We start from the raw sequence: 20,449 nt of genomic DNA on the forward strand, positions 1-20,449 counted from the left end.
AACAGATCGTTTGGTCCCTCTCCCCTGACTGAATTTAAACAGATCGTTTGGTCCCTCTCCCCTGACTGAATTTAAACAGATCGTTTGGTCCCTCTCCCTGACTGAATTTAAACAGATCGTTTGGTCCCTCTCCCCTGACTGAATTTAAACAGATCGTTTGGTCCCTCTCCCCTGACTGAATTTAAACAGATCGTTTGGTCCCTCTCCCTGACTGAATTTAAACAGATCGTTTGGTCCCTCTCCCTGACTGAATTTAAACAGATCGTTTGGTCCCTCTCCCTGACTGAATTTAAACAGATCGTTTGGTCCCTCTCCCCTGACTGAATTTAAACAGATCGTTTGGTCCCTCTCCCCTGACTGAATTTAAACAGATCGTTTGGTCCCTCTCCCCTGACTGAATTTAAACAGATCGTTTGGTCCCTCTCCCCTGACTGAATTTAAACAGATCGTTTGGTCCCTCTCCCTGACTGAATTTAAACAGATCGTTTGGTCCCTCTCCCCTGACTGAATTTAAACAGATCGTTTGGTCCCTCTCCCATGACTGTGCATTATTGAGTTGGGGCTGAACATAGTTCTAATAATTTGTACACTGCAAATTAACCACAACTCAAAAAGAGATTGTATTTGAAAATAACAATAATTTATTACCTTGATTACACTGAGACAAGATGACATTTCTATTTTTTATTTGCGAGAATACTTAGAAACAGATTTCCTCAATTAAACTCATTTTATCTTAATTCCTATAGATTTTACAGTCTTTTTTTTACCCAAAACTAACTGAATTGGCCAATGTAGGAGTACATTCCCATGGCTTCGTCCCAAGTGGCACAGACAGCCAGCTGAGTCTGGAATGTTGTCTCTATTGGCCATTCTGGGTCAGACAAGACTCACTTCCTGTTGCCCACTTTATAGGTGTCAAGTTGTGTATGGTTCACACTGCAGCTCGTTGCCCAAACTTGAAAAAGGCCTCTTTAAGGACAGAAGGACGCAAGGGACAACTCAATTTTCTTCTGACTTCTTTTATTTATTTAGTCAGTTAGTTAGTTTTTTAGTTAGCTAGTTAATTAGGTTGATAATCTTTAAAGGCAAAACACACAAAGAAATATACATTACTTCAAGTAAGGTCATTTCAAATTAAATATATAATTAAATAAATAAATATATAATCTCAATATTATCTAAATTATACTATATACTAAATTAGACAATTGGTCTCAATTCTCAACACAAATAAACACCTAACTGATGTCCATGTGCCAACCGGTTGAGTCTCCAGAATCCTAAATGAGCTGAATGTGTACGAATGAGAGTCTCCTCTTCCGTGAAGGACTTCCAGTGAAATGCTTTTTCACCAAACATTTCACCACCTGCTATCACAAAGATGCACCAGTATATATGTTCCCCAGGGAAACACAAGCTAATGATGGGTTCCACAATGCATACACTCTTTCACCCCCTGCTGGTGTTTTATCTTTGAAATCAGTTGAAAATGTGAAACCCTTGAATATGAATACCTGTCTTTTGACGCAACAATAGGGAATAGTGTCCTTTCAGGATTCTGCTCATGTTCCTGGGCCATCTGTACCACTGCTCTCTCTGGCACTCTGTTAGCATCATAATGGAGATAGCTGCTCTGTCTGGCACTCTGTTAGCATCATAATGGAGATGGCTGATCTGTCTGGCACTCTGTTAGCATCATAATGGAGATAGCTGCTCTGTCTGGCACTCTGTTAGCATCATAATGGAGATAGCTGCTCTGTCTGGCACTCTGTTAGCATCATAATGGAGATAGCTGCTCTGTCTGGCACTCTGTTAGCATCATAATGGAGATAGCTGCTCTGTCTGGCACTCTGTTAGCATCATAATGGAGATAGCTGCTCTGTCTGGCACTCTGTTAGCATCGTAATGGAGATAGCTGCTCTGTCTGGCACTCTGTTAGCATCATAAGGGAGATAGCTGCTCTGTCTGGCACTCTGTTAGCATCATAATGGAGATGGCTGATCTGTCTGGCACTCTGTTAGCATCATAATGGAGATAGCTGCTCTGTCTGGCACTCTGTTAGCATCGTAATGGAGATAGCTGCTCTGTCTGGCACTCTGTTAGCATCATAACGGGAGATAGCATCCATCCAACACAGCAACTACATAACACAGCAACCACATAACACAGTCGCAGTACATAACACAGCAACTACATAACACAGCAACTACATAACACAGCAACTACATAACACAGAAACTACATAGCACAGTCATAGTACATAACACAGCAACTACATAACACAGTCATTGTGCATAACACAGCAACTACATAACACAGTCATAGTACATAACACAGTCGTAGTACATAACACAGTCGTAGTACATAACACAGTCATAGTACATAACACAGTCATAGGACTCTGCTGTCCTAGCTTCAGGGGGAAGATGGACAGGGACTCTGCTGCCCTAGCTTCAGGGGGAAGATGGACAGGGACTCTGCTGCCCTAGCTTCAGGGGGAAGATGGACAGGGACTCTGCTGGCCTAGCTTCAGGGGGGAAGATGGACAGGGACTCTGCTGCCCTAGCTTCAGGGGGAAGATGGACAGGGACTCTGTTGTCCTAGCTTCAGGGGGAAGATAGACAGGGACTCTGCTGTCCTAGCTTCAGGGGGAAGATGGACAGGGACTCTGCTGTCCTAGCTTCAGGGGAAGATGGACAGGGACTCTGCTGTCCTAGCTTCAGGGGGAAGATGGACAGGGACTCTGCTGTCCTAGCTTCAGGGGGAAGATGGACAGGGACTCTGCTGCCCTAGCTTCAGGGGGAAGATGGACAGGGACTCTGCTGTCCTAGCTTCAGGGGAAGATGGACAGGGACTCAGCTGTTATAGCTTCAGGGGAAGATGGACAGGGACTCTGCTGGCCTAGCTTCAGGGGGAAGATGGACAGGGACTCTGCTGCCCTAGCTTCAGGGGGGAAGATGGACAGGGTCTCTGCTGTCCTAGCTTCAGGGGGAAGATGGACAGGGACTCAGCTGTCATAGCTTCAGGGGAAGATGGACAGGGACTCTGCTGGCCTAGCTTCAGGGGGAAGATGGACAGGGACTCTGCTGTCCTAGCTTCAGGGGGGAAGATGGACAGGGTCTCTGCTGTCCTAGCTTCAGGGGGAAGATGGACAGGGACTCTGCTGTCCCTAGCTTCAGGGGGAAGATGGACAGGGACTCTGCTGTCCTAGCTTCAGGGGGAAGATGGACAGGGACTCTGCTGTTATAGCTTCAGGGGGAAGATGGACAGGGACTCTGCTGTCCTAGCTTCAGGGGGAAGATGGGCAGGGACTCTGCTGTCCTAGCTTCAGGGGGAAGATGGACAGGGACTCTGCTGTTCTAGCTTCAGGGGGAAGATGGACAGGGACTCTGCTGTTCTAGCTTCAGGGGGAAGATGGACAGGGACTCTGCTGTCCTAGCTTCAGGGGAAGATGGACAGGGACTCTGCTGCCCTAGCTTCAGGGGGAAGATGGACAGGGACTCTGCTGTCCTAGCTTCAGGGGGAAGATGGACAGGGACTCTGCTGTCCTAGCTTCAGGGGGAAGATGGACAGGGACTCTGCTGTCCTAGCTTCAGGGGGAAGATGGACAGGGACTCTGCTGTCCTAGCTTCAGGGGGAAGATGGACAGGGACTCTGCTGTCCTAGCTTCAGGGGGAAGATGGACAGGGACTCTGCTGTTATAGCTTCAGGGGGAAGATGGACAGGGACTCTGCTGTCCTAGCTTCAGGGGGAAGATGGACAGGGACTCTGTTGCCCTAGCTTCAGGGGGAAGCTCATTCCACCGTCGGAGTGCCAGGACCGAGAAGGGCTGGTGTTGAATAACAGCATGTATTTTGATTAATACATTTTTTTCCCATCTTTTTATGATTATATGCACAGATGTCTGTGCCAGAAGATTTTCTGCTGTGCATATTTACTGGTTGAATTTAATATTTCCATAATTCGTATTATGGTAATTTCGTATTACCATATATCACTCCAGCAATGAATGGGATCTTTCCTCTAGTGATCCCTTAAAGCTCAGGACCTGTATTCATACATCTCAGACTGCTGATCTGGGATCAGTGTTTTAGCTCATAAAGAGGGAATCTTTCAGCGAGAGCTGAACCTGGACCACAGACTCTTATTCTGAGATAGTTTTTTTAGCTCAAATCAAGTTTATTCGTCACAGCTCAGGACCTTTCTACAGTAGGTGTAGAGGAGACAGTGTAATGCTGACCTGTCACTGTTCCTCAACAGTACAGAATAATGTAGGTGTAGAGGAGACAGTGTAATGCTGACCTGCCACTGTTCCTCAACAGTACAGAATAATGTAGGTGTAGAGGAGACAGTGTAATGCTGACCTGTCACTGTTCCTCAACAGTACAGAATAATGTAGGTGTAGAGGAGACAGTGTAATGCTGACCTGTCACTGTTCCTCAACAGTACAGAATAATGTAGGTGTAGAGGAGACAGTGTAATGCTGACCTGTCACTGTTCCTCAACAGTACAGAATAATGTAGGTGTAGAGGAGACAGTGTAATGCTGACCTGTCACTGTTCCTCAACAGTACAGAATAATGTAGGTGTAGAGGAGACAGTGTAATGCTGACCTGCCACTGTTCCTCAACAGTACAGAATAATGTAGGTGTAGAGGAGACAGTGTAATGCTGACCTGTCACTGTTCCTCAACAGTACAGAATAATGTAGGTGTAGAGGAGACAGTGTAATGCTGACCTGCCACTGTTCCTCAACAGTACAGAATAATGTAGGTGTAGAGGAGACAGTGTAATGCTGACCTGCCACTGTTCCTCAACAGTACAGAATAATGTAGGTGTAGAGGAGACAGTGTAATGCTGACCTGCCACTGTTCCTCAACAGTACAGAATAATGTAGGTGTAGAGGAGACAGTGTAATGCTGACCTGCCACTGTTCCTCAACAGTACAGAATAATGTAGGTGTAGAGGAGACAGTGTAATGCTGACCTGTCACTGTTCCTCAACAGTACAGAATAATGTAGGTGTAGAGGAGACAGTGTAATGCTGACCTGCCACTGTTCCTCAACAGTACAGAATAATGTAGGTGTAGAGGAGACAGTGTAATGCTGACCTGCCACTGTTCCTCAACAGTACAGAATAATGTAGGTGTAGAGGAGACAGTGTAATGCTGACCTGTCACTGTTCCTCAACAGTACAGAATAATGTAGGTGTAGAGGAGACAGTGTAATGCTTACCTGTCACTGTTCCTCAACAGTACAGAATAATGTAGGTGTAGAGGAGACAGTGTAATGCTGACCTGTCACTGTTCCTCAACAGTACAGAATAATGTAGGTGTAGAGGAGACAGTGTAATGCTGACCTGTCACTGTTCCTCAACAGTACAGAATAATGTAGGTGTAGAGGAGACAGTGTAATGCTGACCTGTCACTGTTCCTCAACAGTACAGAATAATGTAGGTGTAGAGGAGACAGTGTAATGCTGACCTGCCACTGTTCCTCAACAGTACAGAATAATGTAGGTGTAGAGGAGACAGTGTAATGCTGACCTGTCACTGTTCCTCAACAGTACAGAATAATGTAGGTGTAGAGGAGACAGTGTAATGCTGACCTGCCACTGTTCCTCAACAGTACAGAATAATGTAGGTGTAGAGGAGACAGTGTAATGCTGATCTGCCACTGTTCCTCAACAGTACAGAATAATGTAGGTGTAGAGGAGACAGTGTAATGCTGACCTGCCTCTGTTCCTCAACAGTACAGAATAATGTAGGTGTAGAGGAGACAGTGTAATGCTGACCTGTCACTGTTCCTCAACAGTACAGAATAATGTAGGTGTAGAGGAGACAGTGTAATGCTGACCTGTCACTGTTCCTCAACAGTACAGAATAATGTAGGTGTAGAGGAGACAGTGTAATGCTGACCTGCCACTGTTCCTCAACAGTACAGAATAATGTAGGTGTAGAGGAGACAGTGTAATGCTGACCTGTCACTGTTCCTCAACAGTACAGAATAATGTAGGTGTAGAGGAGACAGTGTAATGCTGACCTGCCACTGTTCCTCAACAGTACAGAATAATGTAGGTGTAGAGGAGACAGTGTAATGCTGACCTGTCACTGTTCCTCAACAGTACAGAATAATGTAGGTGTAGAGGAGACAGTGTAATGCTGACCTGCCACTGTTCCTCAACAGTACAGAATAATGTAGGTGTAGAGGAGACAGTGTAATGCTGACCTGCCACTGTTCCTCAACAGTACAGAATAATGTAGGTGTAGAGGAGACAGTGTAATCCTGACCTGCCACTGTTCCTCAACAGTACAGAATAATGTAGGTGTAGAGGAGACAGTGTAATGCTGACCTGCCACTGTTCCTCAACAGTACAGAATAATGTAGGTGTGGAGGAGACAGTGTAATGCTGACCTGTCACTGTTCCTCAACAGTACAGAATAATGTAGGTGTAGAGGAGACAGTGTAATGCTGACCTGTCACTGTTCCTCAACAGTACAGAATAATGTAGGTGTAGAGGAGACAGTGTAATGCTGACCTGTCACTGTTCCTCAACAGTACAGAATAATGTAGGTGTAGAGGAGACAGTGTAATGCTGACCTGTCACTGTTCCTCAACAGTATAGAATAATGTAGGTGTAGAGGAGACAGTGTAATGCTGACCTGCCACTGTTCCTCAACAGTACAGAATAATGTAGGTGTAGAGGAGACAGTGTAATGCTGACCTGTCACTGTTCCTCAACAGTACAGAATAATGTAGGTGTAGAGGAGACAGTGTAATGCTGACCTGCCACTGTTCCTCAACAGTACAGAATAATGTAGGCGTAGAGGAGACAGTGTAATGCTGACCTGTCACTGTTCCTCAACAGTACAGAATAATGTAGGCGTAGAGGAGACAGTGTAATGCTGACCTGCCACTGTTCCTCAACAGTACAGAATAATGTAGGCGTAGAGGAGACAGTGTAATGCTGACCTGTCACTGTTCCTCAACAGTACAGAATAATGTAGGTGTAGAGGAGACAGTGTAATGCTGACCTGCCACTGTTCCTCAACAGTACAGAATAATGTAGGTGTAGAGGAGACAGTGTAATGCTGACCTGCCACTGTTCCTCAACAGTACAGAATAATGTAGGTGTAGAGGAGACAGTGTAATGCTGACCTGTCACTGTTCCTCAACAGTACAGAATAATGTAGGTGTAGAGGAGACAGTGTAATGCTGACCTGCCACTGTTCCTCAACAGTACAGAATAATGTAGGTGTAGAGGAGACAGTGTAATGCTGACCTGTCACTGTTCCTCAACAGTACAGAATAATGTAGGTGTAGAGGAGACAGTGTAATGCTGACCTGCCTCTGTTCCTCAACAGTACAGAATAATGTAGGTGTAGAGGAGACAGTGTAATGCTGACCTGCCACTGTTCCTCAACAGTACAGAATAATGTAGGTGTAGAGGAGACAGTGTAATGCTGACCTGCCACTGTTCCTCAACAGTACAGAATAATGTAGGTGTAGAGGAGACAGTGTAATGCTGACCTGTCACTGTTCCTCAACAGTACAGAATAATGTAGGTGTAGAGGAGACAGTGTAATGCTGACCTGTCACTGTTCCTCAACAGTACAGAATAATGTAGGTGTAGAGGAGACAGTGTAATGCTGACCTGCCACTGTTCCTCAACAGTACAGAATAATGTAGGTGTAGAGGAGACAGTGTAATGCTGACCTGTCACTGTTCCTCAACAGTACAGAATAATGTAGGTGTAGAGGAGACAGTGTAATGCTGACCTGTCACTGTTCCTCAACAGTACAGAATAATGTAGGTGTAGAGTATACAGTGTAATGCTGACCTGTCACTGTTCCTCAACAGTACAGAATAATGTAGGTGTAGAGGAGACAGTGTAATGCTGACCTGCCACTGTTCCTCAACAGTACAGAATAATGTAGGTGTAGAGGAGACAGTGTAATGCTGACCTGCCACTGTTCCTCAACAGTACAGAATAATGTAGGTGTAGAGGAGACAGTGTAATGCTGACCTGCCACTGTTCCTCAACAGTACAGAATAATGTAGGTGTAGAGGAGACAGTGTAATGCTGACCTGCCACTGTTCCTCAACAGTACAGAATAATGTAGGTGTAGAGGAGACAGTGTAATGCTGACCTGTCACTGTTCCTCAACAGTACAGAATAATGTAGGTGTAGAGGAGACAGTGTAATGCTGACCTGTCACTGTTCCTCAACAGTACAGAATAATGTAGGTGTAGAGGAGACAGTGTAATGCTGACCTGTCACTGTTCCTCAACAGTACAGAATAATGTAGGTGTAGAGGAGACAGTGTAATGCTGACCTGTCACTGTTCCTCAACAGTACAGAATAATGTAGGTGTAGAGGAGACAGTGTAATGCTGACCTGCCACTGTTCCTCAACAGTACAGAATAATGTAGGTGTAGAGGAGACAGTGTAATGCTGACCTGCCACTGTTCCTCAACAGTACAGAATAATGTAGGTGTAGAGGAGACAGTGTAATGCTGACCTGCCACTGTTCCTCAACAGTACAGAATAATGTAGGTGTAGAGGAGACAGTGTAATGCTGACCTGCCACTGTTCCTCAACAGTACAGAATAATGTAGGTGTAGAGGAGACAGTGTAATGCTGACCTGCCACTGTTCCTCAACAGTACAGAATAATGTAGGTGTAGAGGAGACAGTGTAATGCTGACCTGTCACTGTTCCTCAACAGTACAGAATAATGTAGGTGTAGAGGAGACAGTGTAATGCTGACCTGCCACTGTTCCTCAACAGTACAGAATAATGTAGGTGTAGAGGAGACAGTGTAATGCTGACCTGTCACTGTTCCTCAACAGTACAGAATAATGTAGGTGTAGAGGAGACAGTGTAATGCTGACCTGTCACTGTTCCTCAACAGTACAGAATAATGTAGGTGTAGAGGAGACAGTGTAATGCTGACCTGTCACTGTTCCTCAACAGTACAGAATAATGTAGGTGTAGAGGAGACAGTGTAATGCTGACCTGCCACTGTTCCTCAACAGTACAGAATAATGTAGGTGTAGAGGAGACAGTGTAATGCTGACCTGCCACTGTTCCTCAACAGTACAGAATAATGTAGGTGTAGAGGAGACAGTGTAATGCTGACCTGCCACTGTTCCTCAACAGTACAGAATAATGTAGGTGTAGAGGAGTCAGTGTAATGCTGACCTGTCACTGTTCCTCAACAGTACAGAATAATGTAGGTGTAGAGGAGACAGTGTAATGCTGACCTGTCACTGTTCCTCAACAGTATAGAATAATGTAGGTGTAGAGGAGACAGTGTAATGCTGACCTGTCACTGTTCCTCAACAGTACAGAATAATGTAGGTGTTGAGGAGACAGTGTAATGCTGACCTGTCACTGTTCCTCAACAGTACAGAATAATGTAGGTGTAGAGGAGACAGTGTAATGCTGACCTGCCACTGTTCCTCAACAGTACAGAATAATGTAGGTGTAGAGGAGACAGTGTAATGCTGACCTGCCACTGTTCCTCAACAGTACAGAATAATGTAGGTGTAGAGGAGACAGTGTAATGCTGACCTGCCACTGTTCCTCAACAGTACAGAATAATGTAGGTGTAGAGGAGACAGTGTAATGCTGACCTGCCACTGTTCCTCAACAGTACAGAATAATGTAGGTGTAGAGGAGACAGTGTAATGCTGACCTGTCACTGTTCCTCAACAGTACAGAATAATGTAGGTGTAGAGGAGACAGTGTAATGCTGACCTGTCACTGTTCCTCAACAGTATAGAATAATGTAGGTGTAGAGGAGACAGTGTAATGCTGACCTGTCACTGTTCCTCAACAGTACAGAATAATGTAGGTGTTGAGGAGACAGTGTAATGCTGACCTGTCACTGTTCCTCAACAGTACAGAATAATGTAGGTGTAGAGGAGTAGCAGTACCTGTCCCAACACACTAGAGCATCATTCCCTGTTATAGCAGTACCTGTCCCCCCCCAAAAAAAATAAAAAAAATAAAATGTTTTAAAAAATGTATGAAATGTATGCATTCACTACTGTAAGTCGCTCTGGATAAGAGCGTCTGCTAAATGACTTAAAAATGTAAAATGTTGTTTTACAGTGTGTCCATAATGGTCTATGTAATCAAGTAATCTTCCACCTAACAAATTGTCCTTTTTGTCAGATTCTCCCTATGTGTCCATCATGTACATACCGTAGATGTCAAACTATGTAATTATCACCCAGCTGACATCTGATGCATTATGCCATTCTGTCAGATTATACAGGATGTATTGTCTGACCTGAGAAACGGTGGTATTTACAAGTCCCTGTCTTCCTCCACTACAATCAGTTTATACAGTAACGAGCAGCATATTTCTCCCACTGTGTGTGTAACTGTCTAACGATCAACACATCTCATTAAGCCTGTGTACTGGTTCTACTCACTGTATCCACAACCATTATGACATCATCATCATCTGTTGTCAGGGAAGCTGTTTGCTCAGCAGAGCACAGTGATGCTTGTTAGGTCATCCCGGGTGATATTATCCCGGGTGATATCTGCAGTGACCTGTTGGCTTATTGGTTTTTATTGGTTCTGCTGGAGTGAAGACATTCCCCTGACTGAATTTAAACAGATCGTTTGGTCCCTCTCCCCTGACTGAATTTAAACAGATCGTTTGGTCCCTCTCCCCTGACTGAATTTAAACAGATCGTTTGGTCCCTCTCTCCTGACTGAATTTAAACAGATCGTTTGGTCCCTCTCCCCTGACTGAATTGAAACAGATCGTTTGGTCCCTCTCCCCTGACTGAATTTAAACAGATCGTTTGGTCCCTCTCCCCTGACTGAATTTAAACAGATCGTTTGGTCCCTCTCCCTGACTGAATTTAAACAGATCGTTTGGTCCCTCTCCCCTGACTGAATTTAAACAGATCGTTTGGTCCCTCTCCCCTGACTGAATTTAAACAGATCGTTTGGTCCCTCTCCCCTGACTGAATTGAAACAGATCGTTTGGTCCCTCTCCCCTGACTGAATTTAAACAGATCGTTTGGTCCCTCTCCCTGACTGAATTGAAACAGATCGTTTGGTCCCTCTCCCCTGACTGAATTGAAACAGATCGTTTGGTCCCTCTCCCCTGACTGAATTTAAACAGATCGTTTGGTCCCTCTCCCCTGACTGAATTTAAACAGATCGTTTGGTCCCTCTCCCCTGACTGAATTTAAACAGATCGTTTGGTCCCTCTCCCCGACTGAATTGAAACAGATCGTTTGGTCCCTCTCCCTGACTGAATTGAAACAGATCGTTTGGTCCCTCTCCCCTGACTGAATTGAAACAGATCGTTTGGTCCCTCTCCCCTGACTGAATTGAAACAGATCGTTTGGTCCCTCTCCACTGACTGAATTTAAACAGATCGTTTGGTCCCTCTCCCCTGACTGAATTTAAACAGATCGTTTGGTCCCTCTCCCCTGACTGAATTTAAACAGATCGTTTGGTCCCTCTCCCTGACTGAATTTAAACAGATCGTTTGGTCCCTCTCCCTGACTGAATTGAAACAGATCGTTTGGTCCCTCTCCCCTGACTGAATTGAAACAGATCGTTTGGTCCCTCTCCCCTGACTGAATTGAAACAGATCGTTTGGTCCCTCTCCCCTGACTGAATTGAAACAGATCGTTTGGTCCCTCTCCCCTGACTGAATTTAAACAGATCGTTTGGTCCCTCTCCCCTGACTGAATTTAAACAGATCGTTTGGTCCCTCTCCCTGACTGAATTTAAACAGATCGTTTGGTCCCTCTCCCCTGACTGAATTGAAACAGATCGTTTGGTCCCTCTCCCCTGACTGAATTGGAAACAGATCGTTTGGTCCCTCTCCCCTGACTGAATTGAAACAGATCGTTTGGTCCCTCTCCCCTGACTGAATTTAAACAGATCGTTTGGTCCCTCTCCCCTGACTGAATTTAAACAGATCGTTTGGTCCCTCTCCCCTGACTGAATTTAAACAGATCGTTTGGTCCCTCTCCCCTGACTGAATTTAAACAGATCGTTTGGTCCCTCTCCCTGACTGAATTTAAACAGATCGTTTGGTCCCTCTCCCCTGACTGAATTTAAACAGATCGTTTGGTCCCTCTCCCCTGACTGAATTTAAACAGATCGTTTGGTCCCTCTCCCCTGACTGAATTTAAACAGATCGTTTGGTCCCTCTCCCCTGACTGAATTTAAACAGATCGTTTGGTCCCTCTCCCCTGACTGAATTTAAACAGATCGTTTGGTCCCTCTCCCTGACTGAATTTAAACAGATCGTTTGGTCCCTCTCCCTGACTGAATTTAAACAGATCGTTTGGTCCCTCTCCCCTGACTGAATTTAAACAGATCGTTTGGTCCCTCTCCCCTGACTGAATTTAAACAGATCGTTTGGTCCCTCTCCCCTGACTGAATTTAAACAGATCGTTTGGTCCCTCTCTCCTGACTGAATTTAAACAGATCGTTTGGTCCCTCTCCCCTGACTGAATTTAAACAGATCGTTTGGTCCCTCTCCCCTGACTGAATTTAAACAGATCGTTTGGTCCCTCTCCCATGACTGTGCATTATTGAGTTGGGGCTGAACATAGTTCTAATAATTTGTACACTGCAAATTAACCACAACTCAAAAAGAGATTGTATTTGAAAATAACAATAATTTATTACCTTGATTACACTGAGACAAGATGACATTTCTATTTTTTATTTGCGAGAATACTTAGAAACAGATTTCCTCAATTAAACTCATTTTATCTTAATTCCTATAGATTTTACAGTCTTTTTTTTTACCCAAAACTAACTGAATTGGCCAATGTAGGAGTACATTCCCATGGCTTCGTCCCAAGTGGCACAGACAGCCAGCTGAGTCTGGAATGTTGTCTCTATTGGCCATTCTGGGTCAGACAAGACTCACTTCCTGTTGCCCACTTTATAGGTGTCAAGTTGTGTATGGTTCACACTGCAGCTCGTTGCCCAAACTTGAAAAAGGCCTCTTTAAGGACTGAAGGACGCAAGGGACAACTCAATTTTCTTCTGACTTCTTTTATTTATTTAGTCAGTTAGTTCGTTTTTAGTTAGCTAGTTAATTAGGTTGATAATCTTTAAAGGCAAAACACACAAAGAAATATACATTACTTCAAGTAAGGTCATTTCAAATTAAATATATAATTAAATAAATAAATATATAATCTCAATATTATCTAAATTATACTATATACTAAATTAGACAATTGGTCTCAATTCTCAACACAAATAAACACCTAACTGATGTCCATGTGCCAACCGGTTGAGTCTCCAGAATCCTAAATGAGCTGAATGTGTATGAATGAGAGTCTCCTCTTCCGTGAAGGACTTCCAGTGAAATGCTTTTTCACCAAACATTTCACCACCTGCTATCACAAAGGTGCACCAGTACATATGTTCCCCAGGGAAACACAAGCTAATGATGGGTTCCACAATGCATACACTCTTTCACCCCCTGCTGGTGTTTTATCTTTGAAATCAGTTGAAAATGTGAAACCCTTGAATATGAATACCTGTCTTTTGACGCAACAATAGGGAATAGTGTCCTTTCAGGATTCTGCTCATGTTCCTGGGCCATCTGTACCACTGCTCTCTCTGGCACTCTGTTAGCATCATAATGGAGATAGCTGCTCTGTCTGGCACTCTGTTAGCATCATAATGGAGATGGCTGATCTGTCTGGCACTCTGTTAGCATCATAATGGAGATAGCTGCTCTGTCTGGCACTCTGTTAGCATCATAATGGAGATAGCTGCTCTGTCTGGCACTCTGTTAGCATCGTAATGGAGATAGCTGCTCTGTCTGGCACTCTGTTAGCATCATAAGGGAGATAGCTGCTCTGTCTGGCACTCTGTTAGCATCATAATGGAGATGGCTGATCTGTCTGGCACTCTGTTAGCATCATAATGGAGATAGCTGCTCTGTCTGGCAGTCTGTTAGCATCATAATGGAGATAGCTGCTCTGTCTGGCATTCTGTTAGCATCATAAGGTTGATAGCTGCTCTGTCTGGCACTCTGTTAGCATCATAATGGAGATGGCTGATCTGTCTGGCACTCTGTTAGCATCATAATGGAGATAGCTGCTCTGTCTGGCACTCTGTTAGCATCGTAATGGAGATAGCTGCTCTGTCTGGCACTCTGTTAGCATCATAAGGGAGATAGCATCCATCCAACACAGCAACTACATAACACAGCAACCACATAACACAGTCGCAGTACATAACACAGCAACTACATAACACAGCAACTACATAACACAGCAACTACATAACACAGAAACTACATAGCACAGTCATAGTACATAACACAGCAACTACATAACACAGTCATTGTGCATAACACAGCAACTACATAACACAGTCATAGTACATAACACAGTCGTAGTACATAACACAGTCGTAGTACATAACACAGTCATAGTACATAACACAGTCATAGGACTCTGCTGTCCTAGCTTCAGGGGGAAGATGGACAGGGACTCTGCTGTCCTAGCTTCAGGGGGAAGATGGACAGGGACTCTGCTGTCCTAGCTTCAGGGGGAAGATGGACAGGAACTCTGCTGTCCTAGCTTCAGGGGGAAGATGGACAGGGACTCTGCTGGCCTAGCTTCAGGGGGAAGATGGACAGGGACTCTGCTGGCCTAGCTTCAGGGGGAAGATGGACAGGGACTCTGCTGGCCTAGCTTCAGGGGGAAGATGGACAGGGACTCTGCTGGCCTAGCTTCAGGGGGAAGCTCATTCCACCGTCGGAGTGCCAGGACCGAGAAGGGCTGGTGTTGAATAACAGCATGTATTTTGATTAATACATTTTTTTCCCATCTTTTTATGATTATATGCACAGATGTCTGTGCCAGAAGATTTTCTGCTGTGCATATTTACTGGTTGAATTTAATATTTCCATAATTCGTATTATGGTAATTTCGTATTACCATATATCACTCCAGCAATGAATGGAATCTTTCCTCTAGTGATCCCATAAAGCTCAGGACCTGTATTCATACATCTCAGAGTGCTGATCTGGGATCAGTGTTTTAGCTCATAAAGAGGGGATCTTTCCTCTAGTGATCCCTTAAAGCTCAGGACCTGTATTCATACATCTCAGAGTGCTGATCTGGGATCAGTGTTTTAGCTCATAAAGAGGGGATCTTTCCTCTAGTGATCCCTTAAAGCTCAGGACCTGTATTCATACATCTCAGAGTGCTGATCTGGGATCAGTGTTTTAGCTCATAAAGAGGGAATCTTTCCTCTAGTGATCCCTTACAGCTCAGGACCTGTATTCATACATCTCAGAGTGCTGATCTGGGATCAGTGTTTGAGCTCATAAAGAGGGAATCTTTCCTCTAGTGATCCCTTACAGCTCAGGACCTGTATTCATACATCTCAGAGTGCTGATCTGGGATCAGTGTTTTAGCTCATAAAGAGGGGATCTTTCCTCTAGTGATCCCTTAAAGCTCAGGACCTGTATTCATACATCTCAGAGTGCTGATCTGGGATCAGTGTTTTAGCTCATAAAAAGGGGCGGAGCTGAACCTGGACCACAACTCTTATTCTGAGATATTTTTTTTATCAAATCAAGTTTATTCGTCACACGCCCAGGTTTCTACAGTAGGTGTAGAGGAGACAGTGTAATGCTGACCTGCCACTGTTCTTCAACAGTACAGAATAATGTAGGTGTAGAGGAGACAGTGTAATGCTGACCTGCCACTGTTCCTCAACAGTACAGAATAATGTAGGTGTAGAGGAGACAGTGTAATGCTGACCTGCCACTGTTCCTCAACAGTACAGAATAATGTAGGTGTAGAGGAGACAGTGTAATGCTGACCTGTCACTGTTCTTCAACAGTACAGAATAATGTAGGTGTAGAGGAGACAGTGTAATGCTGACCTGTCACTGTTCCTCAACAGTACAGAATAATGTAGGTGTAGAGGAGACAGTGTAATGCTGACCTGCCACTGTTCTTCAACAGTACAGAATAATGTAGGTGTAGAGGAGACAGTGTAATGCTGACCTGTCACTGTTCCTCAACAGTACAGAATAATGTAGGTGTAGAGGAGACAGTGTAATGCTGACCTGCCACTGTTCCTCAACAGTACAGAATAATGTAGGTGTAGAGGAGACAGTGTAATGCTGACCTGTCACTGTTCCTCAACAGTACAGAATAATGTAGGTGTAGAGGAGACAGTGTAATGCTGACCTGTCACTGTTCCTCAACAGTACAGAATAATGTAGGTGTAGAGGAGACAGTGTAATGCTGACCTGCCACTGTTCCTCAACAGTACAGAATAATGTAGGTGTAGAGGAGACAGTGTAATGCTGACCTGCCACTGTTCCTCAACAGTACAGAATAATGTAGGTGTAGAGGAGACAGTGTAATGCTGACCTGTCACTGTTCCTCAACAGTACAGAATAATGTAGGTGTAGAGGAGACAGTGTAATGCTGACCTGCCACTGTTCCTCAACAGTACAGAATATTGTAGGTGTAGAGGAGACAGTGTAATGCTGACCTGCCACTGTTCCTCAACAGTACAGAATAATGTAGGTGTAGAGGAGACAGTGTAATGCTGACCTGCCACTGTTCCTCAACAGTACAGAATATTGTAGGTGTAGAGGAGACAGTGTAATGCTGACCTGCCACTGTTCCTCAACAGTACAGAATAATGTAGGTGTAGAGGAGACAGTGTAATGCTGACCTGCCACTGTTCCTCAACAGTACAGAATAATGTAGGTGTAGAGGAGACAGTGTAATGCTGACCTGCCACTGTTCCTCAACAGTACAGAATAATGTAGGTGTAGAGGAGACAGTGTAATGCTGACTGAATGTGATGTGTGGGAGCCGAGCAGCATTAGTTGTGGTTTCGGGGGATTTCATCACTGGTTATTTGCACATATCAGATTTGGGAGAAGACGGTGCTTAAAGTGCTTGGCCTCGTGCTTGCTGCGTGTCCCCATGTGGATGGGAAGTGGGGGGAAGTGGGGGGGTTTGGCTGAGAGGTACCTTTTACAAGGGTAAAGACTTCGTTTTTTCCAGAACTCTCCATTTCTAACATGTACAGTATGAACACAGAAGTTAATCATGCAGCTGATCAAATTACTTCTGGTTTTACTTCTGGGTTAACAGAGATAATACATTGATGAATGTAACCAAACCTTTTTTTTGTGCATTAAGGTTGTAACCATGGTATTTTCCTGTGTTAGCCTTGCAGGTTACGTGGAAGCCCTGGCCTGTCGTTGTGGGTTGGTGGGCCCAGACCTGAACCCCAAACAGGCTGACATGTGGCAGACAAGAGTTAGCACCCACAGTGTGAGTCTCTGTCTGATCTCTGAGAGGAGTACACACTGTCTGTCTGTCTGTCTGTCTGTCTGTCTGTCTGTCTGTCTGTCTGTCTGTCTGTCTGTCTGTCTGTCTGTCTGTCTGTCTGTCTGTCTGTCTGTCTGTCTGTCTGTCTGTCTGTCTGGTCTGTCTGTCTGTCTGTCTCTCTGTGTCTCTCTCTCTCTCTCTGTGTCTCTGTGTCTCTCTGTCTCTCTCTGTGTCTCTCTGTGTCTCTCTGTCTCTCTCTCTCTGTCAGTCCTCTCTGTGTTGCTTACTTAGTGGATCTGATTGAATAGAGCCCTAAATCAGTCAGAAGTGTCCTACAGACTATGCTTTTGGTTGTGCAGCCATTTCACTGAAGACAGTATTTTATTTGTTAATCCAGCAGTCAGGCTAATAAAAAATACAAATAAACATTCCTTCACAGTCTCTACAGTTTTTATTGGCCAAGAGTTGCGTGCAGGTTACGTACTTGTAGCACTGCATATTAAGGGATTAGTGTTAGTATTAGTATTAGTGTTAGTATTACTATTAGTATTAGTGGTAGTATTACTATTAGTATTAGTGGTAGTATTACTATTAGTATTAGTGGTAGTATTAGTATTACTATTAGTGTTAGTATTACTATTAGTATTACTATAAGTGTTAGTATTAGTGTTAGTATTAGTGTTAGTATTAGTATTAGTGGTAGTATTACTATTAGTGTTAGTATTACTATTAGTATTATTGGTAGTATTAGTATTACTATTAGTGTTAGTATTAGTATTACTATTAGTATTAGTGTTAGTATTACTATTAGTGTTAGTGTTAGTATTAGTAGTAATATTACTATTAGTATTACTATTAGTATTAATATTACTATTAGTATTAGTATTAGTATTAATATTACTATTAGTATTAGTGGTAGTATTAGTATTAGTATTAGTATTACTATTAGTATTAGTGGTAGTATTACTATTAGTATTAGTATTACTATTACTATTAGTATTACTATTAGTATTAGTATTAATATTACTATTAGTATTAGTATGAGGCATCAGAGTAGTAATGGGACGTTGTTTCTTGTTTTGTCTTCAGGGTAAAGCCATCGGAGTTGCCATCGGCTGCATCTTAGGGATGTTCCCGCTACTCTTCTTCAAAGATGAGAAGAAGAAGAAAGAGGCGGAAAGGGAGGGTAAAGATGGATCACTAACCTCCATCTCCACTGACAGCAGCAGCAGCAATTGAGACAACTTGACAGAAAGACTTACCTTCTCCGGAAGAGAGAGGACTTGGACTACCGCTACTTCACAACCTAACTACTGCATAATGAATAACCTCAATCTGTTTCTCCAGACAGACTGACCTTCCTAGGTAAACTAGATTACTAACACGACAGTGTAGGAAGCATGACTATTGATGTCAATTGTTGATGTCAATGTCTTAAATAGTTCCTCCTGCAACATTCAAAAGCAGTATGACGAAAAACAACAACAACAATGATAAATACAAATGGACCACTCTTCCAACCATGTTTTCTGCTGCTTCTTTGGTTTCGGGGTTTTTGAGTTGGTGCAACTTTTATTTTTTGAGTTTGGTGTAACTTAGTTCTAATCAGTTAGCGGTGGCCAGGATGGATTCCTGGTGGACTACACTCAATTCAGTTCAATTGAACTTCAATATCCCTCAAGGGGATATTCCTGCAACATCTGGAGTAAGTAATCAACATGCTGTGGGCTATTGTCTCTTTAGATTAGATGACAGTGTGAGGAGAGGACAAGGCCAGCTGCTATAGCTAGATAACACATTTACAGAAACTATTCAGTCTTCAGTTAGTATACTGGGGTTGGACCTTTCCTACTGGATTTCATTCCACCTTACTTTCCACTAGCGCTGCACTACACAGCTGAAATATAACACGGTTCTTATAGCAGCTTCTTCTAACGCTGACTTCAAGTCACCCAGAAATCATTCTGTGCTACATGTATTTGTATTTGAAAGTATCCATCCCTTTGTTTTGGAGGATTTGGTCTTTGAGTTTGAGTTGAGGAATTTGAGTAACTCTAAGGAGCCTGTGTAACTTGGGAGAGTTTTATATTAGTTGTCACTTTTAGATGTTTGGGACAGTGTACCCCCCAGAGACCCAGGCTTCACTCAGTCAACGAGACCAGATTTGGAAGGATGGTCCCATGAGACTAGGGTTGTATGGATACCAGGGGTCAGATTTGGAAGGATGGTCCCATGAGACTAGGGTTGTATGGATACCAGGGGTCAGATTTGGAAGGATGGTCCCATGAGACTAGGGTTGTATGGATACCAGGGGTCAGATTTGGAAGGATGGTCCCATGAGACTAGGGTTGTATGGATACCAGGGGTCAGATTTGGAAGGATGGTCCCATGAGACTAGGGTTGTATGGATACCAGGGGTCAGATTTGGAAGGATGGTCCCATGAGACTAGGGTTGTATGGATACCAGGGGTCAGATTTGGAAGGATGGTCCCATGAGACTAGGGTTGTATGGATACCAGGAGTAAGGGGTGTCACTCATTCCATGGCCCAGTGTCAGCTGTTTTTTTTAAGAACAATGAAGACCTAGACAACCAGGTGAGAGGAGTTCTTAACCAATTAAAACCTAGACAACCAGGTGAGGGGAGTTCCTAACTAACCAATGAAGACCTAGACAACCAGGTGAAGAGGGGAGTTCCTAACTAACCAATGAAGACCTAGACAACCAGGTGAGAGGAGTTCATAACTAACCAATGAAGACCTAGACAACCAGGTGAGGGGAGTTCCTAACTAACCAATGAAGACCTAGACAACCAGGTGAGGGGAGTTCCTAACTAACCAATGAAGACCTAGACAACCAGGTGAAGAGGGGAGTTCCTAACTAACCAATGAAGACCTAGACAAGCAGGTGAGGGGAGTTCCTAACTAACCAATGAAGACCCAGACAACCAGGTGAGGGGAGTTCCTAACTAACCAATGAAGACCCAGACAACCAGGTGAGGGGAGTTCCTAACTAACCAATGAAGACCTAGACAACCAGGTGAGGGGAGTTCCTAACTAACCAATGAAGATCTAGACAACCAGGTGAGGGGAGTTCCTAACTAACCAATGAAGACCTAGA

The 20,449-nt window shown here is 43.9% G+C and overlaps 1 protein-coding gene across 1 annotated transcript in view; it reads left to right on the top strand.

Moving 5' to 3' along the window:
• LOC123743219 (transmembrane protein 65) overlaps positions 1–18,813 on the top strand; it is a 105,211-nt gene extending 86,398 nt beyond the window's left edge. Inside the window, exons 7-8 of the mRNA XM_045719320.1 lie at positions 17,229–17,334; positions 18,421–18,813. Of these exons, the coding sequence (XP_045575276.1) occupies positions 17,229–17,334; positions 18,421–18,570 (256 nt within the window). The 3' untranslated portion in view covers positions 18,571–18,813. The remainder of the gene's footprint in view (positions 1–17,228; positions 17,335–18,420) is intronic.
• The last annotated feature ends 1,636 nt before the right edge of the window (positions 18,814–20,449 follow it).

The sequence above is a fragment of the Salmo salar genome, chromosome ssa05, assembly GCF_905237065.1.
Source record: "Salmo salar chromosome ssa05, Ssal_v3.1, whole genome shotgun sequence".
Lineage (NCBI taxonomy): Eukaryota > Metazoa > Chordata > Actinopteri > Salmoniformes > Salmonidae > Salmo > Salmo salar.